Source organism: Osmia lignaria, chromosome 7 (assembly GCF_051020975.1).
Source record: "Osmia lignaria lignaria isolate PbOS001 chromosome 7, iyOsmLign1, whole genome shotgun sequence".
Taxonomy (NCBI): Eukaryota; Metazoa; Arthropoda; class Insecta; order Hymenoptera; family Megachilidae; genus Osmia; species Osmia lignaria.
The window spans coordinates 11300709-11327121 of record NC_135038.1 but is presented as its reverse complement, the minus strand read 5'-3'; the positions used below and the strand labels follow the sequence as shown (position 1 = coordinate 11327121).

At 32.9% G+C, this 26413-nt stretch overlaps 2 protein-coding genes across 9 annotated transcripts; both read left to right on the top strand.

Annotated features, from left to right (window-relative positions):
• Positions 1–79: 79 nt before the first annotated feature.
• Positions 80–9186, top strand: LOC117609372 (uncharacterized). 2 transcript variants are annotated; one of them, XM_034335634.2, is made up of 15 exons: positions 80–339; positions 850–1154; positions 1802–1873; positions 2649–2872; positions 2948–3045; positions 3164–3475; positions 3550–3936; positions 4005–4243; positions 4313–4593; positions 4662–4818; positions 4884–5086; positions 5176–5324; positions 5390–5701; positions 5785–6194; positions 6264–9186. In XM_034335634.2, exons 1-15 carry the CDS (start codon positions 226–228, stop codon positions 6823–6825), a joined length of 3825 nt encoding a protein of 1274 aa, XP_034191525.1. In that variant the 5' UTR covers positions 80–225; the 3' UTR covers positions 6826–9186. The 2 variants fall into 2 exon arrangements, with proteins under 2 accessions (XP_034191525.1, XP_034191526.1); XM_034335635.2 differs by lacking the exon at positions 1802–1873 and having other exon boundaries at positions 203–339.
• Positions 9187–10071: 885 nt separating this feature from the next.
• Positions 10072–24064, top strand: unk (RING finger protein unk). 7 transcript variants are annotated; one of them, XM_034335641.2, is made up of 12 exons: positions 10072–11683; positions 11985–12194; positions 15159–15581; positions 15662–15885; positions 16181–16323; positions 16397–16573; positions 16657–16849; positions 16956–17227; positions 17319–17528; positions 17614–17739; positions 17895–18056; positions 18310–24064. In XM_034335641.2, exons 1-12 carry the CDS (start codon positions 11442–11444, stop codon positions 18466–18468), a joined length of 2541 nt encoding a protein of 846 aa, XP_034191532.1. In that variant the 5' UTR covers positions 10072–11441; the 3' UTR covers positions 18469–24064. The 7 variants fall into 7 exon arrangements, with proteins under 7 accessions (XP_034191532.1, XP_034191530.1, XP_034191527.1 ...); XM_034335639.2 differs by having other exon boundaries at positions 10075–11683; positions 16196–16323; positions 17614–17769; XM_034335636.2 differs by having other exon boundaries at positions 10075–11683; positions 17614–17769.
• The last annotated feature ends 2349 nt before the right edge of the window (positions 24065–26413 follow it).

Genomic DNA, 26413 nt, shown 5'->3' with positions numbered 1-26413 from the left:
TGTTAAGTTACCGCGTGTTTACTTTAAAAATTCAATGTTTCCAATTGATATTGATTATTTGTAATGTTTGTAGGATCAAGGATAGAGCGAATAAGACTAAGGATAAATTGAATTGTGCAGAGCGTGGAATGATAAATGGTGGCTACCAGCAGCATGGTGTATGAAGAGATAGTAGGAATACGGGGCAGCTGACCCCAGCCACCGCGCACGCTTTTCACGCGCGAGATGCCCCACAATTTGAACTCAGCTTCCGTCAACTCTGCCAACACGGGACCGAATCACCAGCCCTACAATCACCACCCTTATCATCGACCCAACGGAGATGGACTCCAGCCAGAGGTATTGTCCCTCGTCCCTTAGAGATTCTAATGAAAATTCCATCAACACTTCTCAACGACCAACCGAGCGGGAGAGAGATCCTCATACGCGTGCCTGCTTTTCAACAGACTCGAAGAATGAACCCGTTGTTCGTCGATCGAGGTCTATCTTATGAAAGAGATCCTTTAATCGTTGTCATTGTGACGGAGAATTTAAAAAAGGGTATTTTTTTTTAGAGAGAGAGAGAGTCAAATTTTAATATGTCATTTCGTTGGAAAGTTTTAGTTTCTGTTCTGTAAAAGAGAAACAATCTCTTTTGTAACAGTTCATTGTTAATTATTCATTAGGCGTGCATAGCACAGCGTTTCTAGAGCATAAAAAATAATTGGTTTAGTCTCATTCTTTGAAATTGGTAATCTCATTCTTTGAAAGTGATCACAGAAGATTTATCTCGGTAACCATTAGAAATCCAGACGTACAATTATAATCTCAGCAAGAAAATGATGAAATTAAAAAGAATTGTATTCGCAGAAAGAGCCGGTGGAATTCGACACGTCGCATCTGCGGGGTGCACCGGCTGAAGTCGAGGCGTTGGTGCATAACATCAAGGAGGTTGCGCAACAGTTCCTCTACCACTGGAGAACATTCCCCATCGTTCTTCCTCCTCCGTTGTCCACGTGCACGGAGGGCGAAGACACTCTTGCTAGGAAGAAACACCATCTTAGGGATTTGTTTGTAGCACCCAGCTTTGACGAGCTTGATTCAGTCGCCGTTGATAGCAAGGGTGAACCTAGGAGGTTGACCAAGAAGCAGTTGGAGAGCATCAGTAAACGAGGGTAGGTATTCTGGATTAATTTCATTCGAGTATTTCTTCTCTCTATCTTTGTAGGTAGACGTAGTATCAGAATTCTTAAGCTCTCTTCAGTGTAATCGAGCAGTTGCAATGTGTGAATGATTGGAAAAAAATTATTAACACACTTTATTGTATTGGGTATTGATTAATGGAACTGTATATTTTTTTCAGATCATTTGATGGTACGTTTCAAGACCAGTCATTCATAATCATTGCAACTCATAGATCAATGACATTGATGTTTGAACTACAAGCGCTTCGAGACATAGTAAAACACGAGAAATAGTAATTGTATCCCTTAGAGTTAGATATTAGATATATTTGAGCACAGCGTACGAATAATTGCGAATATACATTTATCCACTAACGTGTACAAGGCTTAAGATAAAAAAAATGCCTTTTCTTAGGGTACAGGGAACGCACTTGCATTAGAAGCATTTCTCGTCCAATGAAATTCTTCGTTTTCTTATTATCTATGCTGAATCATTGAATCCTCAATTGGCGTCAACCGTGGTATTAAAATATATATATTAGCTTCCAATAAGTAAAAGCAGTACCCTGAATTGTTGTCTGGTTTTCGAACACACGATGAACGTTGTGTCTGATATTTTCTAACAATTTGTTGTAAAGCTTTCAGAAGGAGAAGTACGGAAAACCGAAGAAGCTGAATGCCACTCAATTGGAGAGCATTCGAAGATGCGGGTATGTCACACACGTACACACGTCGACACATGCACACAAAATTCACCCAAAAGAATTAATTATCGATACCACGCCTTGTACAATAACTTAGGATCATTCTTCACAACTACAACGATCAGAGAAACGATTATTCTCCCTTTTGAAATTGTAAACAGGACACGAAACAGCATGATGATCCTCGAAATTATTTTCCATCGCATCATTAAATGTGTAAATCATTGTCAACAGAAAATTATTATGGTTTAATTTATGCAGAGGTTTCACAAACTCAGTGCAGCTTCTAACAAATATGTAATAATTATTACACCGCATGAATGTAACACAATCTAAGTTGTTAGAGTACATTTTAATGGTGTAGGTTGTCTTTTTTTGTACCCACAACATTAGTGTGCTTGTATTATAGCAATCAATCCCTTTTAGTAGCTTTGGCACCATGAAAACAGGGTAGAAAAGGTAACGAATCGACAGATTGCAATAATGTACAGATTTCCTGTCATCGAAACAGATTTTCATATATTTTTCAGGATATTTTTGTTATTAACATATTCCACGAAAGATGTCCCTCATAATCCTTTGACTGTAACACGCTCACTGTAAATAGTTAAGAAGTAAACCTTTCCACGGTCAAAGGATTAATGAAATTTATATTTTCACGTATTCCATGGAACATGTTACTGTTTCGTTTACAATAAGTAGACGTTCACGTTCTGTTTCTGGACCCCTTTCACCCTTTTACCCCAAGATTAATAATTCTAACACATGACTGATCTTTCAGGGAGTTCGAAGTGGATTCCATCAATTTTACTGGACAAACGCACCGATGGCGATTGAGTGGACTTCTTCAACGTGGACGAGACAGAAGGAGAGATGCGTTACTTCGAGATCTTGCTTTGGCAACCAGGTTTCTTGTCGTTACAGCCAAAGCTAGACTGGTCTCTCACTGTTTCAGCGTTTCTCAATCTTTAAAGGCATTGCTAACAGGACTCTTACGGCTTCTTGGTAAAAAACCATTGAATATCCTTGAGATTTACTCTTCGCATTTTCTGATTTAATGTATCTTGCTTTTTTAATTAGATATAGTAATTGGCGTGCCCTCGCTTCAGGCACACAATTTAGATGCCAAAATCAAGGAAGAAAGGTGTCGATACTTGGTCGCTGAACTGGTGTGCAGGGTAAATTTATTTTACAATGATCACCGAGGAGATAATGGATGTTGAGTGATTCCAATTCTTCAGGTGACAACTTACAAAAATATATATATATATATATGTGTGTATATACATTTTCCAGCCGGAGTACGAAGACTCGTTGGAGCTTCTGTGCGGTTTCGTCCGGAAACAGCTTCGACGAGCCACTATGGAGAAATTCGAAGTTGAAAGAGAACTGTCGCAGCTGTTGCCAATCCCGGTTCCTTTCGTGTTTGGAACGCCTGGCGGAGCAGTGGTTGATCTTAGATTATTTAGCAAAGACATTATCAGAAAAGCTTTACCGATTTTAGTTTCTATTTTGGAGAGAGAGACACGAGGCTGGTTTCTTCATTTCAGAGAAAGACTGATATCAGAATTGAGAGCTCGAAAAAAGCCGGATGAAGAAATTGAAAGAGTAGGAAGAGTTTGACAATAATTAAATCCATTCACCCAGTATTATACACATTTATTGCGAGCAATGAATTTTAGGAAGTCAACGAAGCTGTTATGAGAGAGTACCTGCAAAGGGTTTTCTCTAATATTTTGTCGCACCCGGACATACTCGATCTCGGTAACGGAATTGCTCAACTTTTAGTTCAACAAGCGCAATCCGTCGTATTGATGCATCGAGCTATAGAAACGGTGCAGCGTAAATTACTGCAGACTAAAGAATCACTGAGACGTCATATGGAAGACGAGCATCCAGTTCTTTCGCGAATAGAACCTTGGATGCGTGACAGGATGAGAGAGGTCGAGGAAAAGTTTATAGAAGAATGCGAATGGAGTGCCCACGAAGAAGCCCTTACACTGTGTACTCATCAAAATTTGCAACAAACGGTTTACTTTCTTAATCGTGATTTGACGTTTATGAAGGAGGTACATTAAATTTAAAATACTTTCTCTTTTTTATGTTTCCTTTGCTCGTAACGTGTATTCTTGTTTAGAGAGAGCCAGTTTTGTTGAAAGAATTGCGGAAAGTAAAAACCCCAACTAGGAGCTTCCAATGGCCGACTCAAATATGGCTTCCAAAAAATTGGATCGTCAGGCGTAATTTCCAAGGCCAGTCTGAGATCATACCAACGGTGCTGAGCAATACTCCGACATCTATTACGACGCCTCGAGCTGATCCAAGTCAACCAGTCTTCTTAGTTGAACGAGAAATCGTGCATACAACGACAACAAGGTATATTGCAATAAAATAATTGTACTTAACACTATGATAAAGTTAATTCATTGTAAAACGTTTGCGTAGGTGGCCTATGTGGCGTTGGATCAATTATGTTGCTAGAACATGGTGTTGGACTTGGAATGCAATGTTCTTATTAGGTGTAGCTGTACCATGGTGTAGTCCAGTTTCCATACGAGCTTTGTTGCTCGTGCAACCCTTCACCCCTGATCTAGAATTGAGTCAACTGAATGGAACTTTATTCCCCAGAAAATCCTCTCAAATGCCCACACTTTGTTCTCGTTTAATCGCTCTTTGGAGACATATTAGCAAGAGTCGAACACATTTTGAAACTGAACCGGATACTGGTAAATTTGTTACAATTCATAATCTATGTAATTACTCGTTTGTTTGTTAACTTGCTATTTTCTGGTAGGATTTATTGGAAAAGGAATGACGAGGCATTTAAACAGGTTATGGAATTATGGCGTAAAAGGACTCCTAGGAACACTCATCATATTATTTGTTTTTCCTATTGTGTGTATAGTTACCAGTTTAGGATCACTCCTCATTGCACTTACCGCGGTTTTGTGGTACGTGAATCGTGTTACATACTTTATTCATTGTGAAATACTGATTGCTTGTTAAAATATTTTAGGATGCCTTTGATTACTTTGGCACTGCATGCATTCATGGCGCTCATCATGGATTTGGATAGTCCAGAACCAAGTAGAAATCGGTACTTGGTCATTATGGAAGCATTAGTTTGGAATATTGGTATACAAGGGTGTCTGCAACCGCTCGCAGCATTAATTGTAGCTATTACTTTTTGCCCCATCATTTCTTTTGTGATACTTACAGGTATGAATTCTTCTCTATAATCACGTTGATTTAGTGTGTAGTATATGTAAGTTCAGTAAAAATCATGCAAGATATAACGTTACATGTAGTTGCTGTGATACGTTATTGGATTAGAGTGGTCTGGGACACGACTATGTTCCATTTAGTAATAAAGAACAGGGGTCGTATTCCCGCCAGTGATAGTTTTGTGGTTAAAAGAATAGCTGGACCAGGGTTAACATCTGATTATTACTATCAAGTATGTATTACACGTTGTAAGCTAAAATAATCTTAGAACTAAGTATATCTCATTGTTGATTATAGATTAGACCTGAACAAGCATTAGCTGCGTTCGAAGCTAAACTAGAGCTAGACGAATTGCTAGCATTCCAGCAAGAAACAGAACGATTAATTACCCAACCTCAAAGAGATTTTACTCAATTCGTGGAGGCGTGTTTCGGTCCATTCGCTGCTAGCCTTGCCAAAACAAAAGATCCGTACAAATCGCTTGAAAAGGAAGCCAAAGATCTGATCGCTGTATTACACGAGAAATTAGATAGACGTAGGAAAAATTTACAAACTGGTCTTGGAATGGTTGTGAGAAGTAAAATAAAATTGACCACCTTTGATTTGAAAGTAATTGTTTGTCGAACGGTGTATTGATTCTTTACAATTTCTTTATAATATTAAATGTACTAACATATGTTAATGATACATAGGTGGTGATACAACAGGGGGCTCTCATGTTGGAACGCCTTTATCCTACCCACGTGTTCGCCAGATTGACAGGAAACGAAGAAGATTTCTGGGAAAACAAAGGTTTAAGTGTCGGTGACTGGGCCGGTTTGGCTGGACTTATGTATGCAGATATTTTTAGTTTAAATTTTCTTCAACCCCTTGATGACGCAGACACAAAGTTCAGGCTAGAACCTCATCCTGGTGTCGACCTGTCGCGTTACACCGACATGGTTCACAGTACTGAACTAGGTGGTACCAATGGGCCAGATTTACTCGGGGCCGTTTATGCACCACGTGGAAATATACAAGTTTACAGCCCTTACTTAGAAGTTTCAGCTTTTAATCCACGGGTTAAACAAACCAGTAATAGTAGAAAATCTGATAAACGATGGTAAACAATGTTTTGAGTAGCATCGTCGATACATCTTCAACATTTTATGGAAAATTATTTATTTTCCAGTGATACTGGAGGACTTCTGACGTCAACGAAAATTAGAAGACGCACAACATCATCAAATGGTACTACGGAAGCGCGTTGGCAGCCATGGAAACGACAGATTCGTCCTTACAGTGCTGAGAAGTTGCTTATTCCACTTCCTATTCCACATCCAGCTCATATAGCTGTTACCATTCACAATCGTGATTCTGAAAATCCGATTCCACTTGATTCTGAACTTTGTCAGAATATATTGAAAGCAATAGAAGAATCTCCCGGTGAAATGTCTAGCGAATACGTTAGTCGTTACAGAGGAGCTGCGGATTCTAGTTTCGATTCGGTAGCTTCTCATTCTTCAGTTTCTGTCGAAACTGGCTTAGACAAAGATAACGAAACGCAAGAAACCACGAATACAGAGAAAGAAGGTGAAACGTATCATTGGACGTTATCGAATTGGGGTGGTGGTATGACTAGAAGAAGAAACAATTCTGGATCTGTAAAAGTCGATCTAGCATCTCCAGAAGACGTTACTCTGGACACCGATACCACCAGAGTGATGTTCAGTACGTACGGAACAACTGTTTGAATTAAATTTACTTATAACACCAGGTAAATATACTATACATAATAGGTGCGAGTAGAAACGAATAATTATTATAAAAAGGAAACCAGTGTAAGTTTAGTTGACATCTTTCGTCGAAACGATAAATTTGCATTTATTCGTTTGACTTCTATTCTTGTGAGATAGATCAAGTCAAATTTTCCTACTTACGAAACCTACTTTCATTTAAATTTCTAAAATTCATTTTATCAACATCGTTTTTTAGGTACAATTTAATTACACTCGAGAATGTATTATATTCAACTGTTTTATATTCAACAGCTACGAACAAATTTTTTAATTTTTTTTAGAGATAGTAATGTCTTAGAGTTTTAATAAGCATCGTATTGGAATGTGGCACAAAATGCGTAAAAATATATCAAAATTTTACTAGATAAAATCAAGCATAAGAAAAACATTTATTAAATATTTAGTAAAGCTTACATTAATTTACATATTGTTATGTATACCTGATCAATATACTGATATCGATTTCACCGCAGTAGCATGTTATCTTTTCTGTTTTGATCTTTGTATTGATCTTTGATTAGTTTATAATTAATCAGTGATTACCATTTAAAGTATTCATTCGTACGAAAATTACATAAAAACTCATGGTTGATAATAATGATAAGTATAGAATGCTCATCTGCGAAGTCTGGGATGTCATTACCGATTCATAACTTTTATGTATACAGATTATAAAGCAGAAGAAATAATTAGAATTTTAGCATATAAATGGCAAACACCATTCTAAAAAAGCCTCTTCAAATCTACGTTAAAAAAATTATACAACATTCTTATTGATATATTGTATATAGGTAGTTAATTGTATAAATAAACTTGTTAATGTAATAATATTTCAAAGACATTTTCTTGTTGTTTACGCTAAAGGCCATTTAAATGAATATGTAAAAGTTTGCTCTCTTTCAATATCTACATAATTCATGAAAGATAAAGTCGTAAGGTTATTTCACTCTACAAAACATTTATAAAAATTTCATGCTGCCAGTATATCATATAATCTGACAGTAATTAATTAACTCCAGTTACAATTAATTTGCACTATTTTGTAATATATATATACAAACACCAATGAACGAATTCTTATGATAATTAGGACTATTAACTATCAAATTTTCATTTCATTTCAAAATTAAATTACAAATGTAACAATGACCTCTTTAATTGAATGAAATATTTTAGTCATTGTAAACATCCTCCTGATTATTGTTTAACTGTATTCTTCGTTGTTTTTAATCCCAATATTGTTGATATATATATAAGTTAATTATACTATGTATTTCTATTGTAAAAGTAGTGCAAGATTTGAAATTCAACTATAACGAATAATGTCTTCTATACATATATTGAAAGTGTTGAGACATACTATGAAAGTGAAAAATTTCAATAATATAAAACGAACGTTATACAATCTTGAAATTTATAATAATTAAAATCGCACAATATATATTAATACCAGTTGTAATGTTTTGCCGAAATTATTTGTTTAAATTCTATGTCTCAATGCAATTGAAAAATACATTATACAGAATAATAATTAATCAGAATTTTAAAAAGTATTAAATAAAATCCGATGAAAATCTTCTATGATAGATATTTAAATCTAGATGTCGTAAACCATAGAAACGTTAAGCGATAAAACGATTATACAACTTTTTGACCAGTCTTTGTTTGCTGTCAAATTAAATAATAGATAAGAAACTAAGCGCTCCATTTTTTAAAGAAAAGGCACATTTTTAAAATTGCCTTGGAATTTACTACTGTAACATACATATGTATAAGTCCATCCAAGAGAGAACATCCAATGAAAATACTGTTATAGTTCTCAATAACTATACAGTTAATTATTAATTGCATAATATCCATCCAAGGAGTGCTCAAAATTAGTGCAAACCTAAGTATATCTGATGGCAAACAGAATGATGCAATATGTAAAAGTAAACAGCTTATGTTAACGAGAAAATACACTGGTTATAAAAGTTCTTGTGTTACATAATTCAGGATTAATTGAATAACAATGAACAAATGTTTGTGTAATTCACATATTTTGTAAATTTTATTTTTTAACGTTAAAAGTAATGATTATGATTGTTAATTCTTTGAAACATAATTTTAAAAGGTAACTGCTGTTAATAACTTTCTGCTCCATAAATAAAATATATACATATAAATATATACCATTTTTTCAGTGGCAATATAAACATTAATCTTAGAAATTATAATCTAAATGTTTCAAAGGATTATCCATGATTACAAAGATAAGTCTAAGGAAAAAAACAGAACAAAATACTCAGATATTATTTCTTATAAAAAGAGAATGATGCATGATGAAAAGGAATCAGTAGTGTGTATTATTATAAATCTACCAATTGTAGGAAATATTGTATCATGAATGTAGCATTAATCAAACATGCATACGTACAAACCAAATGTGTATTATTTTCATATACTGTAAAGACATTATATTTTTATCAGTCTGATGAATGGTTCACATTTAGTTTGTGTCTAGGTATGTTAGCATACAAGACTTTCTTTAAATACACAGTAGACAATTGTACAAAGTCAAATAAGTTGTAAACTAATATACATTTGCAATATTATTGAAACCAGCAACAAACTTAAAGTCATAACTATAGTTATAAATTCACATAGAAACTGAAATTTAATTTCAAATACATTATTTAGGATTGTCATGCTATTGCTCCTATTTGACATAAATTTTGTTTTTAGCAAATTTTATTGAACTTTAAGCTGTACAAAAGTATGATTGCGTAATATAAGAGTATCTGGATAATGTAACAGTGCAAAATTTTATTTGTAGGGATTATATTTCATTGCAGATTTTTATTTATAATACAATTAAATTGTGTCTTTATCAACTATACATTTGAAATGATTGTATGTAGACATTTTCCTTAAAATTACTGCATTTCTTTACGTTTTTGTACACATTAAACATAAATATGATGAAAGAAAAATTGATAATCTCTCATCTTTACCCATTTAATTATTTTTTACAAACTTCCATCATGAAATTGTCGAATTTACAATTTATTGATGAATTAATATATTTTCATCAAAAGGGTTTCATTAAATTTTATTTAAATAAATGCAACAAAAATGATAATGATTCAATTGACATGTACTATAGATAAAATTTGTTGCGTATTTTTATTTTGATTGGTCGTAAAATTTGACGCCTTAAGAAGCCATAATTGCGCATGCTCAGAAAGATGGCATTTCCTGATATACATATTGTTTGAGCGGAAATTGTAAATTTTTTAATAGTTTACGCAAAAGAAGAGGCATGACATAAAAAGTTATACAACAAATGCCACTCAATTGATAAAATGTTTATTTAAAGAACAATAAGCCTTAACAACTGATAAAATACAGGATATATCATATTTTATTCAAGGAAGAGGGGGAAGTAAGCGAAATCGGTGGTGCGCGACAAGGTCGTGTTAAACGTTGCACATTCGCGGTTTACAAAATCACGAAACGTGGTCAGACGAGTTTAGACAATCGTCATAAAGGAAAAAATATATTGAAGCTGACCGTACTCAACACAGGTGTTTAAATATGTATACGAGATCGCTATAAAGAAGCGATAAGAGATAATTCATACGCGTAACATTTATCATGACAACTTATATTGACGACAAGTAAAGGTGCCTGTGATATACATGATATACAAGATTGTGTTATGAAGACGAAGTTGTGAAATGCGTAAGATCAGTGATCAAAGAAATAATGTAGTTTGAAATAAGGATGGTGTAGGAGTGAAAGTGAGTGTGAATAAAATTGATATTATTAAAACTACATAATCAGAGACGTATTTTTACGATGAGGAAAATAAACGCGTTAGTCATATCCATGCGTGGCTATGATTTCATATTTTTAGAAACTAATAGAAATTGAGAAAAGTATTCGTCAGAAAATTACGTTCTCTTGAAGTGTAAACAGTTTTTATTGTATCATAGAATTAAAGAAAAAAGTGAAATATCAAAATGAAACGTGTTTGAACGACAGAATACAGTTGCCTATTGGATAACGAAGAAGCCGTTAAAAAATGTATACAAACATGCATAAATTCATTTTTGAAGGCTGTAGGAAGTAATATATGAAGAAGATATTACTGCAAGGAAAACATAATAATAATTAGATATATTAATGGATAAAAGGTATCTGAAAATCAAGAGGTGGTCGGTTTTTGCAAAAGACACGGTTACACGTTGCAGAATCGACATCAGTGAGAACGTAGCACAGAATCGGAACTCGATCGAGGTCGAGCGTCAAGAATCGATCGTTGCATTTTCAACATCCTTCATTTTTCCTCTTTGGAAGAAATAAAGAATTAAAAAGCATTTTAGGTTATCAAAATAAAGAAGAGTCGTTCGAGGGAGTGTCGAATGATTTTTCAGGCATAATACCGGCGTTGGTAAATAGTACGTGTTTACGTGCGAGCGAACCAAAACATCAATGACCTTGAAAGAGGAACAATCACGTGACCAGAAGGGAGCACAAGGATTGGATAGTCGAGGCGCATATAATGTGTATTGCGCCGTGCGCGCCCTATGTCCTGCATTCCGTGCCCGATAGATGGTAGAGGTTTAGCGGGGAAAAGGGGCGAAAAACAGACTAAGCGACGACGACAACGACGGCTACGACGACGAGGACGACGAGAAAGACGAGAGAGAGTGCCGTTCGCCTGTACGTCCGTGTGTGTGCGCGCGCGTAGCTCGGTTGTGTTGTCCAAGATGAAGTCCGACTCTAAACCTTTGTTGACAGCTCAGGCGGAAAAGGCGAATCATTACACGTAAGTAAGCGCCCGCCGGGCCGGTCGCGTGCTACGTGAGAAAAAAGTGAGATCAAAATCAGAGAGGCCAAAAAATAAAGTGCGTGATCGGAAAGAAAAGTGGAGTGAATATAAAACGAAAATTCCATAAAAGAGAAAAGAAAGTAATAATACGTATACGTAAATAAATAAATACCATACACATAATAATAAAAAAGAAAAGAGAACGGAAAAAGAGGGAGGGCCGCGAGCAGCGCGGCATCGACGCGCGCGTTAAAAAACGCCACGAAATAATGTGTAGCTCTGTGGATTCGCATTCCAGATACTTGAAGGAATTTCGCGTCGAACAATGTCCCCTCTTTATACAGCGCAAATGCACACAACACCGACCCTTCACGTGCTTCAACTGGCACTTTATGAACCAGCGGAGGCGCAGACCGGTGAGAAAGAGGGACCGCACCTTCAACTATAGCGCCGATAATTATTGCACCAAGTACGATGAGACCACCGGCATATGTCCAGATGGAGACGAGTAAGTTTATCTAACGCTTGATAAATTATATATTTCTCCGTTGACGGCGGAGGATCGTTCCGTCGCTAGAGTATCCGGCCGATGGTGAATAATCTCTTCGTGTCAGATGCATCGATTTGTCGTGTCGCAGTCCTCGACGACGATCTTTTTTTCTTTTATTATTCTTCATTTTATTGCTTTGAAACATTGCACGAAACATACGGTTACACCTATTTTACTATTATTTTTTTTTTCCTACTTGCTACTACTACTACCGCGTATATACGTACACACGCATAACATGAACGTATTAAAAGTATAATCTGCTATCAAAACGTAAACCTTTCGTTTCGATGCCTGGAAATGGTATGCAAATCAGTTTCTAGCATGAATGAAATCATACCTCGATATTGTTCGGAATAAATGTGTATACATATATTAAGGGAGAGAAATAAAAACGATCTTCGTCGTGTTTCTTTGTGTCGTTGACACGCGTGTGTTGTAACGCGCATCTGCGTGGTAATGCGTAACGACGTAACTCTCGTCTCGTCGAGAATAACCTATGTAACGAAGAACAGGCCAATTTCGACGTAATTTTCGAGGACACGCGTGCGTGTATGCATATATACTCGGCCGATGTAATATAGAAATTACATTGCTGCACTTTCGCATGCTGAATTTTGTATACAGCGAGAAAGCAGCATGGAAGTAGTAAACGTAGCCATAATAGTTTCACCTATTTACGTGCATCTCGCAAAGATCTCCCCATGTGTTCATTTTGTGTCCACTTTTATTTACTAGAATTATTACCGTAATACATTGTACGAATAGATTGTAATATATTTTAATAATCATGTTATACGTAGAATTAGGAAAAAAGAACATGGAAGACGTTTATTTTTCACCCATTAATTTCCAGAGGTCGAAAACATATTAAAAGGTAATTAGGTAGTTAACAGAATTGATCGCGCTTAAAACGTTGGCGGCGTATAACAAAGTTGCTAAGACGAATAATAATTGTAATTTATTTAAAATGCCAAACAAAATATTACGTATATGTTACTGGATATTAATGGGTTAAGCGTATATTTATCATATTTATTATTCATCTGACACGTGTTTTTTGGGAATTGCATAATTCATCGTAATCTTCCGCTTATTCATAGCCACTACATATTTTGGACTAATCGTAAGGCTGCCCCGCACGATGAGACACATTTTTCCCCCTTTCTGTGTATAGGAACACAATTTTGTGATTCCCCGCTTTTTATCATCCATCTTTCTTTCTTTTTTACGTATTCCATTATTATCGATCAATGTGTTTTCATTTGTATTTTTATCGCCATTTACATGTAGGCTTGTATTAAAAAACTTTTGTAAGATATTTTTAGAATTTTCAGATTTGATTGTTGCATAGAGTTACGTGAATCTTGTCGCGGTGAGAATTTGACCTAAATTCGATGGACGCGAGGTAAAAAAATGAAAAGGTTACGTCGAAGAGGAAATTAGTCATCGCTTATTTAACCGTTATTTTCTTCCTGGACGTAATATATGTTGCAATTACTTTGAAGTTGAAGATTAAAACGATTCGTGTTTGTCTTCCCGTGAACGTAGTATGGGTTATACACATTCGTAACCGCCATTGCTCGTGACAGAATATAGCTATCGTTGGCTGCTAACCTGTTGTCATCCATTATAGATAACCCTACTAACGTAGCAGAAATTTCTCTATGGATTCCCATCGTAACTATAATTTCTTTCGTAGCCATGTTTAATATCCATTTCCATTACATTTTGTTTCTCAATTAATAATAATTAACCATTTGAAAATACATCACAGGTTAGATAGAAAACCTTAAGTTGTTTATCATTTAAAAATACAACTGGGAAAATGAAAGGCAAAGATATTTATGTAACAGTGAGGTTATTGACTTCTTTTCTTTTTGGCGATAGGTAGGCGTGTAGAGAATACATAGAAATGTAGGTTACAGTCATTTAAATTATATAAACGAAGGTTTGTTTATGTACAGCTGCAAGAGGTCATAATTATGTAATGTTTTTACCTAAGAGTAACGTAAAATGTAACAAGTTTCATTAACATTTTGAGAACCGTTGTTATTCGATCCCAAATAACACCAGGGATATTTATAAATAATTTCTACGTTCAACTTTCTGCGTTATCGCTAGTCAGATTAGATGAATGAAAAAGTTTTCACTGTACTTCTTATCAACTCACGGTATATAACTTGCCGCGTTCAGTTGTGTACATACGTTTTTCTTAAAAAGGAAATTACGTATACAATTAAGTATATTTTTAAAAATACATTAAATTAATTCGAAACTGTTATCGGAATTTTTTTTCCACGAAAACACGAGATTGTAAGCGTTATTTTAATTGATAATTAACTCGTGCGTGAATACACTTATCGTAATCTTTATTGTGATATATACTTGTATGATATTGCGGTTATTAATTGCTAGTAAGTTGATAAACATTGATATTTCTTTAAAACGATCGTAATGGTACAAATTGAAAACTTAAAAGAAATTAGTTTCTTCGTATTTTATTACCATGACAATGTAAGCCGTTTAAAGTAGGCGATAAGCGATATAGAATATTTATTTTGGACACAACATATGGATGGAAATAAATATCCGCGATCGGTTTTCCCTCCAAAATATCCAGTGCCTCGAGTTTCCAAACAAAGGCGCCTACTGATATTGATTTTCTCTTAGGTGGCATGGTGGCAACAAAGAATTATACATACGTGGTAATATCCTTGTTGCTGCACCGTACAAAACATTGAAACTATTATGGCGAAAGATATCGCACAGAAAGATTTTATTTTTTTCCATGATACGAATTTTTCTTACTTCAATCGATTGCTTATTTTATTTACATTAATTAAGTGAAATTAATTAGGTACAGTAATACGAAGCACTTTATGTTCAAAATAATTAACATTATTATTTATTGTTATTTAGGTGTCCATTTCTTCATCGCACCGCTGGCGATACAGAAAGACGCTATCACCTACGCTATTACAAAACTTGCATGTGTGTCCATGACACGGACACACGTGGATTTTGCGTTAAGAATGGACCTCATTGTGCATTTGCACATGGCAATCACGATCTTCGCCCTCCTGTCTATGACATCAAAGAGATACAAGCGTTGGAAAACCCAGATTCAGATCCCAATTCGTCCTCTAACGGACCAAACATACTTGACAAGGAGCGTAACTTGATGAACGAAGACCCAAAGTGGCAGGATACAAATTATGTACTCAGTAATTATAAAACAGAACCATGTAAACGTCCACCAAGACTCTGTCGCCAAGGTTATGCTTGTCCACAATATCACAATAGTAAGGATAAAAGACGTAGTCCACGCAAGTACAAGTATAGGTAAGAAATGATACGTATAATCTATCAGCGAAAGAGAGAATTGTGTGAACCCTGTTACTTATAATTTTGTTTTATTTTAGGTCAACACCGTGTCCTAATGTAAAGCATGGAGAGGAATGGGGTGAGCCAGGGAACTGCGAACAAGGTGATGCTTGTACGTACTGTCACACACGTACAGAACAACAGTTCCATCCTGAAATCTACAAATCGACAAAATGCAACGATGTCCAACAAGCTGGTTACTGTCCGCGCGGAGTCTTCTGTGCTTTTGCACATGTTGACCGTGAGTTTACCCTCATAAATCGTACGTAAAACAGTTACTACTATATTAGTAAGTTGATAAAGTTCGGGTTACGATTGTTCGTCGGCCTTAAGTAAAATTTTTAATCGCTTAGTACGCAATTTAACGTGGTTAAATTCGAATAATGCAAAACTTCGAGTTACTAACTTAAATCGGACCGCTTCTATTGCTTCGGTGTAAAAGCATTTGCCTTTGATAATTGAAAACGTAGGCGTTTTGTAAGCGATAAACTTAGCGTTCAAAATTGCTTCTCAAAATTGATATATTGGGACGTTGGTATGGTGTGCTGATGGAGCAGTGTTGCCAACAGAAGAAATGAGCCTGGCGAGGGACATGGCGGTACCTATAGATTGTGGAACCAATCTGGCAGATATTCTCAGCAACGCTCTTCCACCCGATAAGCGTGTTCATGAAAAAGATAAACCACTTAGCGATAGCAGTGTAAGTTTTTCAATGAAACGATCACCGAGAGAAGGTACTTGACTATAAACACCATCATATGCTTAAATTACAGAATGGAAGTGGTGAAGTATCAGAATCGGCAAGTACCAGTAGCGTTGGTAGCAACAGTTCACACAGTAAAGCTCCTGGTGCTCAACTGCATAATTCTAATTCCAATAACACTGTAAATACTTCCAATCAACAGAAGTTAACGAGCATACTTTACAATCCCAATTCTATTTTACAAGTTGTAAGTTTTAGCTGTTCAGTTTTTGAATACGTTAACGACGACAGGTGCAGAGCTAATTTTAATTTGACAAATGTATTTAACAGGGTGAAATACGAAAACAAATGGTTGCTATAGATAGTGATCCTTTATTAACAAAAGCTGAAAAAGCTCAACAGAAACAAAGTCTATACATTGCTTACAGTTTGAATGGTACCTTAGGCAGTCATTCATTAGCGACTACCGTTTCACCACTTTCAAGTTCATTTTATCCAAATGATACCGTTGAGTCTGTAGTAGGTGAGTTACATTTGAAGTAACGATAGAAAACACAGTTTGGACTTGGTTCGTTCGGTTTTGGTTTCGTTACACGTATTATCTGTTGTTTTTTCTGTTATATTTTTAGGAAATGCATTAGATGAGTTACATCTAGATGATCCCCTAAATTTAGTAGAATCAATTCATAGGGATACTAATTCACCAATTAGCAATTCAATATCAGCAGGCCTAGCAAGTTCTGGATTATTGGGAAGCTCAGCTCCAGTTAATATTCCTGGAATGGCTGAACGTTCTGTTCTTACTAATTTTTCGCCATCAACGTCCAGTCCACTTCAACACTTACACTCAGCTGGTTTCCTCACCGGGTCCAGATTTTCTCATCAAGATTCAATAGAATCGGTAAACGGGAGCGTCACTTTTTTCCTCTTGAATATATCTCGATAAAGGTTATTCCAACATTATCGTAATATTTTATTTTATTTTATTTCAGACAATGCCATTTATGAATCAAGTGTCAGATCCATTTAGCAATCACATTTCACAACTTAGCAGTTCAGCTTCGAAACTTAGCGGATTTAATAGTAGTTTATTCGATTTCACGAATCAAGGAATGTCTCCATCTCGTACACAACCTCTCCCAGCATCTCCGTTGGTCAATGCATTTTCTATTAGTCCAAATAATACAGGATCCATATCCGAGGTAAGAGAATGTTTTCTTCAGTTTTAATCGACCACCGTGAACGAAGTTTTGGAAAGCCAATTCGTTCGATAACGATACTCTACAGGTGCAAAGGCTCAGGGAGGAGTTGACATCGAGCCGTGCACAATTAGCAACATGGGACGAACGAATTAATCAAGCTAGAGCTGCTTGTGCTGCGTGGCAATTAGAGAGCGAAGAAGCTAAAAGAAAAGCAAGTATTGCTGAACAACAGAGAGACGAGGTATTTAGAGTATCTCATTCTAAGTATAAAATAAAATGTTTTATATTGGGTACTTTATATTACCACGTTATCTTGTTTATGATTACTGTATTTAATATAAAATTCGCTTGTATATGTACTGACAGGCCTTGTTGCAAGTGAAAGCATTGAGGGTGGAGAACGAAGCTTCTAGCGGTGGCCCGTACCTTCATACTTTGAGAAGAACAAGCGAACTCAGATCTTTATCGATAGCTGCATTAAAATCAATTCAATCGCAGCTTCGTTCGGATCTCGAAGAAATAGAAAAGGTAAAACAAAGTTGTCATGCCGGTTTGAACAGCTGGTATATCAAGCGATTCTCAACTAATGATTAGTTTTATCCGAAGAGGATGGCGAAAGAATTAAAATTCCGTAACTACCTCATCTTCGTCAATTTTCTTCTATCATCTATAAATTAGCAAATCAAGAATCTTTCTAATTAGTCGTAAATGTTTATAATGTTTGCGACCCCGTTCGATTAATGGGGAAACACTATAGGTAGCTCAGTTGTTGCCGTTCCAGGTGCTGTACAGAGAAACGGCAACAAAGTGCATGGTTTGCGAAGAACAAAATCGCACTGTTACTCTCTCACCGTGCAACCACTACGTGGTCTGCTCAACGTGCGCTCCAAACCAACGCGAGTGCCCGTACTGCCAGACTCCGGTTGTCTCCACAAGTTAGGTCCGAGTATTTTGTTAAAAGAAAACGCCCGTTGTTATATCTACGCTCTTTTTCAGTAACAAGGACGAATATTCTCAGAATTTTAATGTGAGTAGTAAACTACAAATTTCATGCGAATTCAGTGTTTTTAAATGCGATGGTATACAAATGTGAACAATTAACAAAGAAATTTTGTACCACGGTACATGTATAATCGCAAGAGAATTAACAAAAAAGAAAAAAATTTATCGAACATGTAATTTTTGACTATCGCCAAAGTGAATGTGGATGTGATAAGACTTAACAAAGTCTCTATTTGTCATACTTTGTGTCAACAGTCATGCTGTTAATTATTAGCCGTTTATAAAGATTGAAATATCACATCCTTTATTAATTAAGAACACATATTATTGATCTTGAAATGGAAAAGAAATATTTAATATATAATTCAAAATACATTTATTAGCAGGGTGCTAGCTGAATAGTTAGCATTAACTTATAACACGTAAGTGTGCCAGTTACACAAACATATGTAGCGTGAAAGAAAAAAGAAAAACCACATATAATCGTAAATGATGGACAAAGTTTTTGGGACCTCTGAAGTATATATTTGTTTAAAAAATTGTAATACCATAATTAAACGCAACAAAAAAGATTAATAATGTCCCATTTATAATAGTTATGGGATAATTTTCCTCAATTGCTGAGCTGTTAAACGTATGTCACGCGAGATGATGATATTTCTATTGTATTTAAAGCTATATTTAAATAGGATTTTTCAATTGACCCGTACTGATGGTAATAATACAAGTATTAACAAATTTTATATCTTTGGTTGAGAAAGGTAGTATTGATAATATCTAATTATAATATAAGGAATATATGATTTCTAGACTTTTATACAAAATAATAAAATTGCTCATATTTATAACAAAGAAACGAATTGGAATTCGTAAGTAAAATAATACATTTAATCATTTCATTGCTTCAAGGAAAAAGAATGAAATGATATATGTATTATTTTGAATCTTACAATATTCGCTCTTATCATTCTCTTTGTTTTTTTCTTGTGTAATATATATATAATTTTTTTTTCATATTTTGTAATTTCTATAATACATACTCAAATTATAATTCATAAAAAAAAATTTTTATACTTTGGATACATCGAAGAATATGATAGTTAGTAGTGAACATTTTTATATAAGTATTCTTTCTTTCTTTCTCTTTTTTTTCTTTCTTTCTATCTTTTTTCTTTCTTTTTTTTTTTTTGGATAGCTAATAATTATCAATTATAATATTAGTCCTTGTATATGTTTCTCGCCTTTTCTATACATGTAGTATGTTACATTTTAAACTTTAAGTATGCTTAATATATAATATATACATTATATACACACACGTACATATAATATAATATATAATTACACTATATCCTTGCTATTGAAATTAAATAACGTGTGATAGCAATGAAAAGAAAATGTAATTTACGACGAAAGTACATTGCTAAATTAATTGAATTGATTAAATTCAATCTTTGTGTTGTAAGTTTTTACATTTTAGGTATAAGAAAATATTACGAAATATTTAGGATTTTTCAATTTAATCAAAAGATAAAGAAAATAACTTATATTTATGATACCAACATGTGACATACGTGTTACAGCTCGATATTTAAGACATGCAACTAAAGATGAGCATGCCAATTAGCTTTTTTCAATGAGAAACGCATAAAAGAACGCGTTTTGTATACCGGCTCTATGGGATATTTTCATTTAAAACATATATGTAGCTGGTAAAAGATCACTATTATGAAACGACTATACATTCATAATGAAAACAACAAGAAAAGGTAAAATATTGCCTAAAAGTATAATTGACTAGAATAGATAGGACAACATTATCAAATTTTTTCCTCATAGACATAAAATGTTACAATAATCAATTTTGAAGACTATTATTATTTAATATTTACGATATAATTAAAAAGATTATTTTAAAATGTGTATAATACCCTGCACAAATCATATGCGAATGAACAAGTACATACTTTTTTTTTTTTTTATAGCTGTAGAATCCTTTTTAAATCTTGTTGATGCAAACGAGATACACAAATAATAGTAGTCCAAACGAGATTGAAGGAAAACAAAAGTAATTACATTGATTTAATTAAAACAAGAGGAAAGGGGTATTATAGCAAACTTTACTTAATTATTTAATTATTTAACACTCAACAATGATAACTGATTGTTGTGTTTCTTTTTTCTTCGATTAGTTTCATAGTTTAATATCAAAAAGTGAGGCCAAAAAAGAAATAATAAATGTTTTTATTAGGTCCATTTTTATTACACAGGTTATTAATATTAAAATATAATAGACGTTACTAAAAAGAAAAATACAATTTTGTGTATCATGGTATAAACGATTCACCGAATTAAAAGGGGTAGAAATGAAAATGACACGTACATCGATACCAACAAAAATTTAAGAATAATAAGCAAACGGAATAACACTGTTACATAAATAGATTATATGTATATTATATTCCAATTTCATGTGGTGAAGAAAAATATAAATATCTTGATTTCGCTGTGGATCGTTCATACCATGATACAATTTTCAAAAGTACTATTTAGAATTTAATCAATTTAGCGCTATAATAATGCATTTTTCAATTGTGTTTTTTAAATGCATTCTTTATAAGTACAACAACCTACAGAGCAAGTGTTTGAAAACAAAAATATTTATTGTCAAGTCTTTTTGGATATATTTTATCTTAAAAAGAATACTATTTCTCGATCCTTGTTTCATTTTTAAATCGTCGATTGTATTATGAATGTTAGATTGTTATCATTGCATTACCTGTAAAGAATTTTCACCAACTTCTGATAGAAATAGTAGACGATTAAACAATTTTAACATGGTAGCAATTTGTTGATGAACGTACTTGTAAAGAATGCCAATTTCATCGACTTTTCGTAATCATAATGTTCTCCTTTAATAGATTATATTTAAATATGAATAGTAATTGTCGAAATGAAAAGATAGTTTGTGTTACGCTTTAACATCAAATGTGTACTTGTTTGTGCAGTATATACGAGATATGTAGTATCTTACAGAACAATGTTATTTTGTATAAAGTTGGAGCATACTATGATTACGGTGAGTTGGGTGAAAAAAAAATCTAGGAAAGATATTCCTGAATGATATATAATATTGAATATTATAAACAATACAATATATGTACTATTTTACTTATAAACAATAACACAATTAAAATATTATTACTAAGAACATAAATTATTGTGAAAGCAACAAATTTAGCTACAAAATAGGGTAATAGGAGAATAACAAAATAAATTAATTAGCTAATACTGTGTATTAAAGAAAACATACAGTTGAATATTTATATAGTACTGCCCAAGTTGTTGGTTTCAGTGAGATTACTTTTTTCTTTTTCTAATGCAACGTGTGTATAATAATGTATGAATCTTTAAAAATTTAGGTGCTATAACTTTTTTGTTCTTTGTAATAATTAATTTTTCTACTTTCATTCAATTTAAAGATCGTAAAGAAAGAGAGTACTGTACATTCAAGTATTACACGATGTTTAATATATTGAATCTCATAAATATAAAAGATATATATTGTATATGTTTATAAACTGGATATTTTTAATGTAACGATTACCAAAGTATGTTCATGTATTTAAGAGTAAGATCAATTGGACTTGGTTGAACACTGCACAAAGAAAACCAACAATAGGGCAGGATGAAATTGAACAATATATTTTTGACAAGTTACAATAATATAAAATACAAAACGTTACATGCTCTGTTTTGTGCGAATGATTCTTCTCCTGTGTTAGAAAACATTTATTAAATGCCAGAAGAGCCATATTGCGAATGTGTTTGTTTATGCACTAGTTGAACGTTAAAAGATATTGCCTGTTATTTCATTTATCGAAAGGATTTGTGATCAATGTAGTAGAAAAGGCAGATGATGGTACCTTAACATCGAGGAAGAATTATCTGCACACTCCAGGCGTCAAAACATACACATAATCATTAGATTACTGTACAATAATGAATTACGTAAAATAGTAATATGTAATATCTTACAAAATGAAAAAAACAAAAAGAACATTTGCTGAACATTTATATTACGATTTATAACTAAAAGAATACTTGCTATAAATCTGTATCACCTTTAATCACTTGTAGTTTTGATATATGACTAATGCATTTGTTATTTAGATATAGTAACAGTATATGAATTCCGATAAATAGTACTCTGACTTAAAAAAAAAAAAAACAAAAAAAAAAACAAATTGATTTCATTTATTGTAGAATGTGTTCTTGTTTGCTACAGTGACTGCTCAATATTGTGGGAAACAAAAAATAGTGGATGTTTCTTTTTTTTTCTTTCTTTCTTTCTACTACTGCTAACATTATTACTATTTCTTCTTCGCCATCATCTATTTTCAGTCTTCTTCTAACACGTTGTTTCATTCATTATGCAAACGTGGACACATTGTTGATAATGATCCAATTTTATAGTATCTGGTGTTATTGCAATTATTATGTGAACGTATGCTCTTTAAAATATTCGTATTATTATCCGTTATAGTATTGCAAAACTGCTTAGATTGTAAACTCGTATGTAATTTAAATTGCACGAGCTTTTTTTAATTGGCGATTTCCTTCGATTAACAAATAGTGACTCGCCCACCCCATTTACTCCATTTTGCCATTTTCTTTGATAATAATACATTGATCAGACTGAAATTAACAGGAACACATACGCAAAGTAAAAAGAAAAAAAATGATCGAGTTCTACGGTACTGATATCTAAGCATTTTTGTATTTAAATACGAGGTAGCAAATGGCTGTACAACTGTGATTATGTAATAACAATTTCTCTACTTAGATCTTATCGTTCGGTATGTCGGTATTTATGAAAATATAAATATTTTACATACGAGGAAAGGCTGTAAACTTTTAATTGTGCGATCGCTCGTTGACGAATCTTCGAGGTGCATCTTTTACGAATTATTAAGTGTGTCTAACAGAAAATATGAAAAACACAATTAAAAAAAATAAATAAAAAAAAAAAAAAAAATAGAAGAAGAATACTTGCACATTCGAGCATAAAATAAGAGCAAGCCCATACAACTTTTGAATCATTAATCATAAATTACACGTGAAGTTTGTAAGAATCGTGAATTACTATTCCAATGACTGAGATGTAACTTGTTTGTTGCTTATGCATTATTTTGACATGCTTTCATTTAACTTGCATTTTACACTTGATGCATTTTAATTCATGGCAAACTATATGTTTATTCTTCTTAGAAACTTGTCAGTCATTTGCACCCTCATATTGTAAAAGATTAATACCTAGTGTCAAAATAATGTAAATTTGTATCACGAGTTCTTACACAGTTTTTTGAAAGATCAGACTTATTGGTTCTTCATTGATTAACAATTAGTGATTCATTTAATGACTAGTTTCAAGTATTAAAGAAAAAGCAAATGAGCAAAAGCAAGTAGTAACGTGCACAAGGTACAATCTGTAATTAAAAAAAAAAAAAAATAAAAAAAAATAAAAAAAAAAATCAGTGCCATTTTCAACAGATTTATGAAAGTAATAAAGTTACGTTCTGCGAGAAATGAATGTGATCTGTTAATGTTTCTAATTTCTAGAGATAATTCTGCATTTCTGACGCGACGGAGGTTGAAGCTCTAATAATTGTTCATACCATTTGGTTGATCTCAAAATTTCAACGCGTAACGCTTGTCTAATTGTTAATAGAGCGAATCAAGAAGGAAGTAATAATATTAATATTAATAGCAATTAATTACTATTCTTAACATTTGTAGTTTTAACACTATTTTAATTTAACTTTTTAATGTGTAATTAATAATGTTGAGGGTAAATTGAAAACATGGTTTCATAAATGATTTGATCATTGGAGACATTAAAGAAGACGCATTATTAGTACATAAAATAATGAATCACAGAAGCTATGTTTTCAGATTGCAATCGCATCAACTGATCAAATGTACCTTAATATTTTAAGTTAACATTAGTACGGTACTTTCATGTTTGAACAGATTTTATTTAAAGAATTATTGATGTCAACTCGATTTCCGCCTCTTAGCTATGCAGGATTATGTAGAAATACGCCCGTTAAAATATTTTAGTATTTTTGCAATATTACAAACACCGTCTTCCGGTATAATAATGTTTGCATGTAGCCTAAAGCGCAGTAACGAGCAATTCTACACATTGTGAAAGGAAAAATGTTTATTATTAAGCTTGTCATTCTCTTGCAGTGCAAAGAAACAAAACTACAAAACAATTAATATAGATTTAAAGAAATAAAAAGTATATTAGTATTATTATAAAGCATGTGTATTGCGATAAGAAATATTTTACTTAAACTGTTGTACGACCGAGGAAATATTTTCTGAAACAAAATGTTCCATTTTTCTTAAAAATACAAAGCTGAGAAACAATGTATGGTATATAACTTTTCAAACATCAAAGAATAAAGCACACGCCACTCGTACAACATGCTTTCTCAGGGTGACCACATCTTGTTATAATGTTATCAAATGAAATACAGTTTACGATGTGCTTTGCAAGATATCTATTCTATGAGATTGATAGAAATAATGTTGATGCGGGTCGTTAAGGTGAAGATGCAATTAAAACTATATTTATAAAATGCAAATTATCAATATAAACATAAGAGTTAACAAATTGACAAGGGAAATTCTTCATTGGACATTCTTCATCTTGTCATTTGAACGTGTACTACAATATTATAATTATCATGTAATAATCATAAATATTATAGTAATTACTGTAAGAAGGAAATTATTGTTAACTTTATGGAAATTAATTTCTGTGTAAATCTAATGTTTATATAGAGAAGAAACAGTTTAATGAATCAAAAATTGAAGAGCAGATGATACAAAAGATACTCGAGAAGAAAACGATTGAGTGGTCACCCTGACAAAAGAAAAAAGAAACAATAATTGAAACAATATTTGCAAGATAATAATGATAGACTATAAAAAGAAAAAAAAAACTCGTGGATATCTAAGATTGTTCTGGTTGTGGTTACTTCTGTACGTGCATTTTATAGAATGATTGTGATTCTGTACATGCTGAACTCATATCATTGCTAACTTTTCTATGGATTCAAAGTTTATACGTATTTAAAAATGATCTTAATCAAGATACAGAAAAATAATATTCAATTTGAACACATTTCTAAATAAATAAATAAATAAATAAATAAATATGTGTTAAAATATATAAAATTTTTGAAATCTCAATGAAAAGAAAAAAAGAATATAATGTACAATGACTGATAAGTTCATTTATAATTATATTAAGGAATTTTATTTAAAAGAAAATCATTATTTTTATTGAATATTAAAAATAATGATCTATTTTTTACAAATGTTTCATTTTCCAAGTAGGTGAACACAAATATAGCATAAAATTTTATCAATTTGAATATATGTGTAATATATATGTATTTACTTGTGTTTGCATGAATTATACTAAGGTATGTTCATACAATTTTTAATATTTTTTGATACAAAAAGATCATAAAGAAATATCTAGAAGAAACGATTTTTAACATAATAAATAACTGAAATAAAAATATAATAATGCATTAATGTTGCGCTAAAAATAATGAAAATTATAAATAGTAATGCTTGTTTCTGTAAAATGCCAAGAAGAAACACAAAACATTGCAATATTTCAATGATGTTAAATTAACATTAATCCAAGGTGCTGCCAGTTAAAAGAAAAATTAATAGAAGTATAAAAAGCAACTATGAAAAAATTAATTTTAAGATAGCGACTATTTAGTATTATTATTGTTCAACCAAGCAAAACTTGTGTAATTTTTCAAAAATTGTGACTACTTTTCCATTTGGCT

Bases quoted from the DNA above. Each gene is read 5' to 3' on its own strand.
- LOC117609372 (XM_034335634.2), top strand. From the start codon at position 226: ATGCCCCACAATTTGAACTCAGCTTCCGTCAACTCTGCCAACACGGGA. The intron at 3,046-3,163 runs GTAAATTTATTT...TACATTTTCCAG, and splicing joins TCGCTGAACTGGTGTGCAGG to CCGGAGTACGAAGACTCGTT. The intron at 3,937-4,004 runs GTACATTAAATT...ATTCTTGTTTAG, and splicing joins ATTTGACGTTTATGAAGGAG to AGAGAGCCAGTTTTGTTGAA.
- unk (XM_034335636.2), top strand. From the start codon at position 11,442: ATGTCCTGCATTCCGTGCCCGATAGATGGTAGAGGTTTAGCGGGGAAA. The intron at 17,529-17,613 runs GTAAGAGAATGT...GATACTCTACAG, and splicing joins ATACAGGATCCATATCCGAG to GTGCAAAGGCTCAGGGAGGA. The intron at 17,770-17,894 runs GTATTTAGAGTA...ATGTACTGACAG, and splicing joins CTGAACAACAGAGAGACGAG to GCCTTGTTGCAAGTGAAAGC.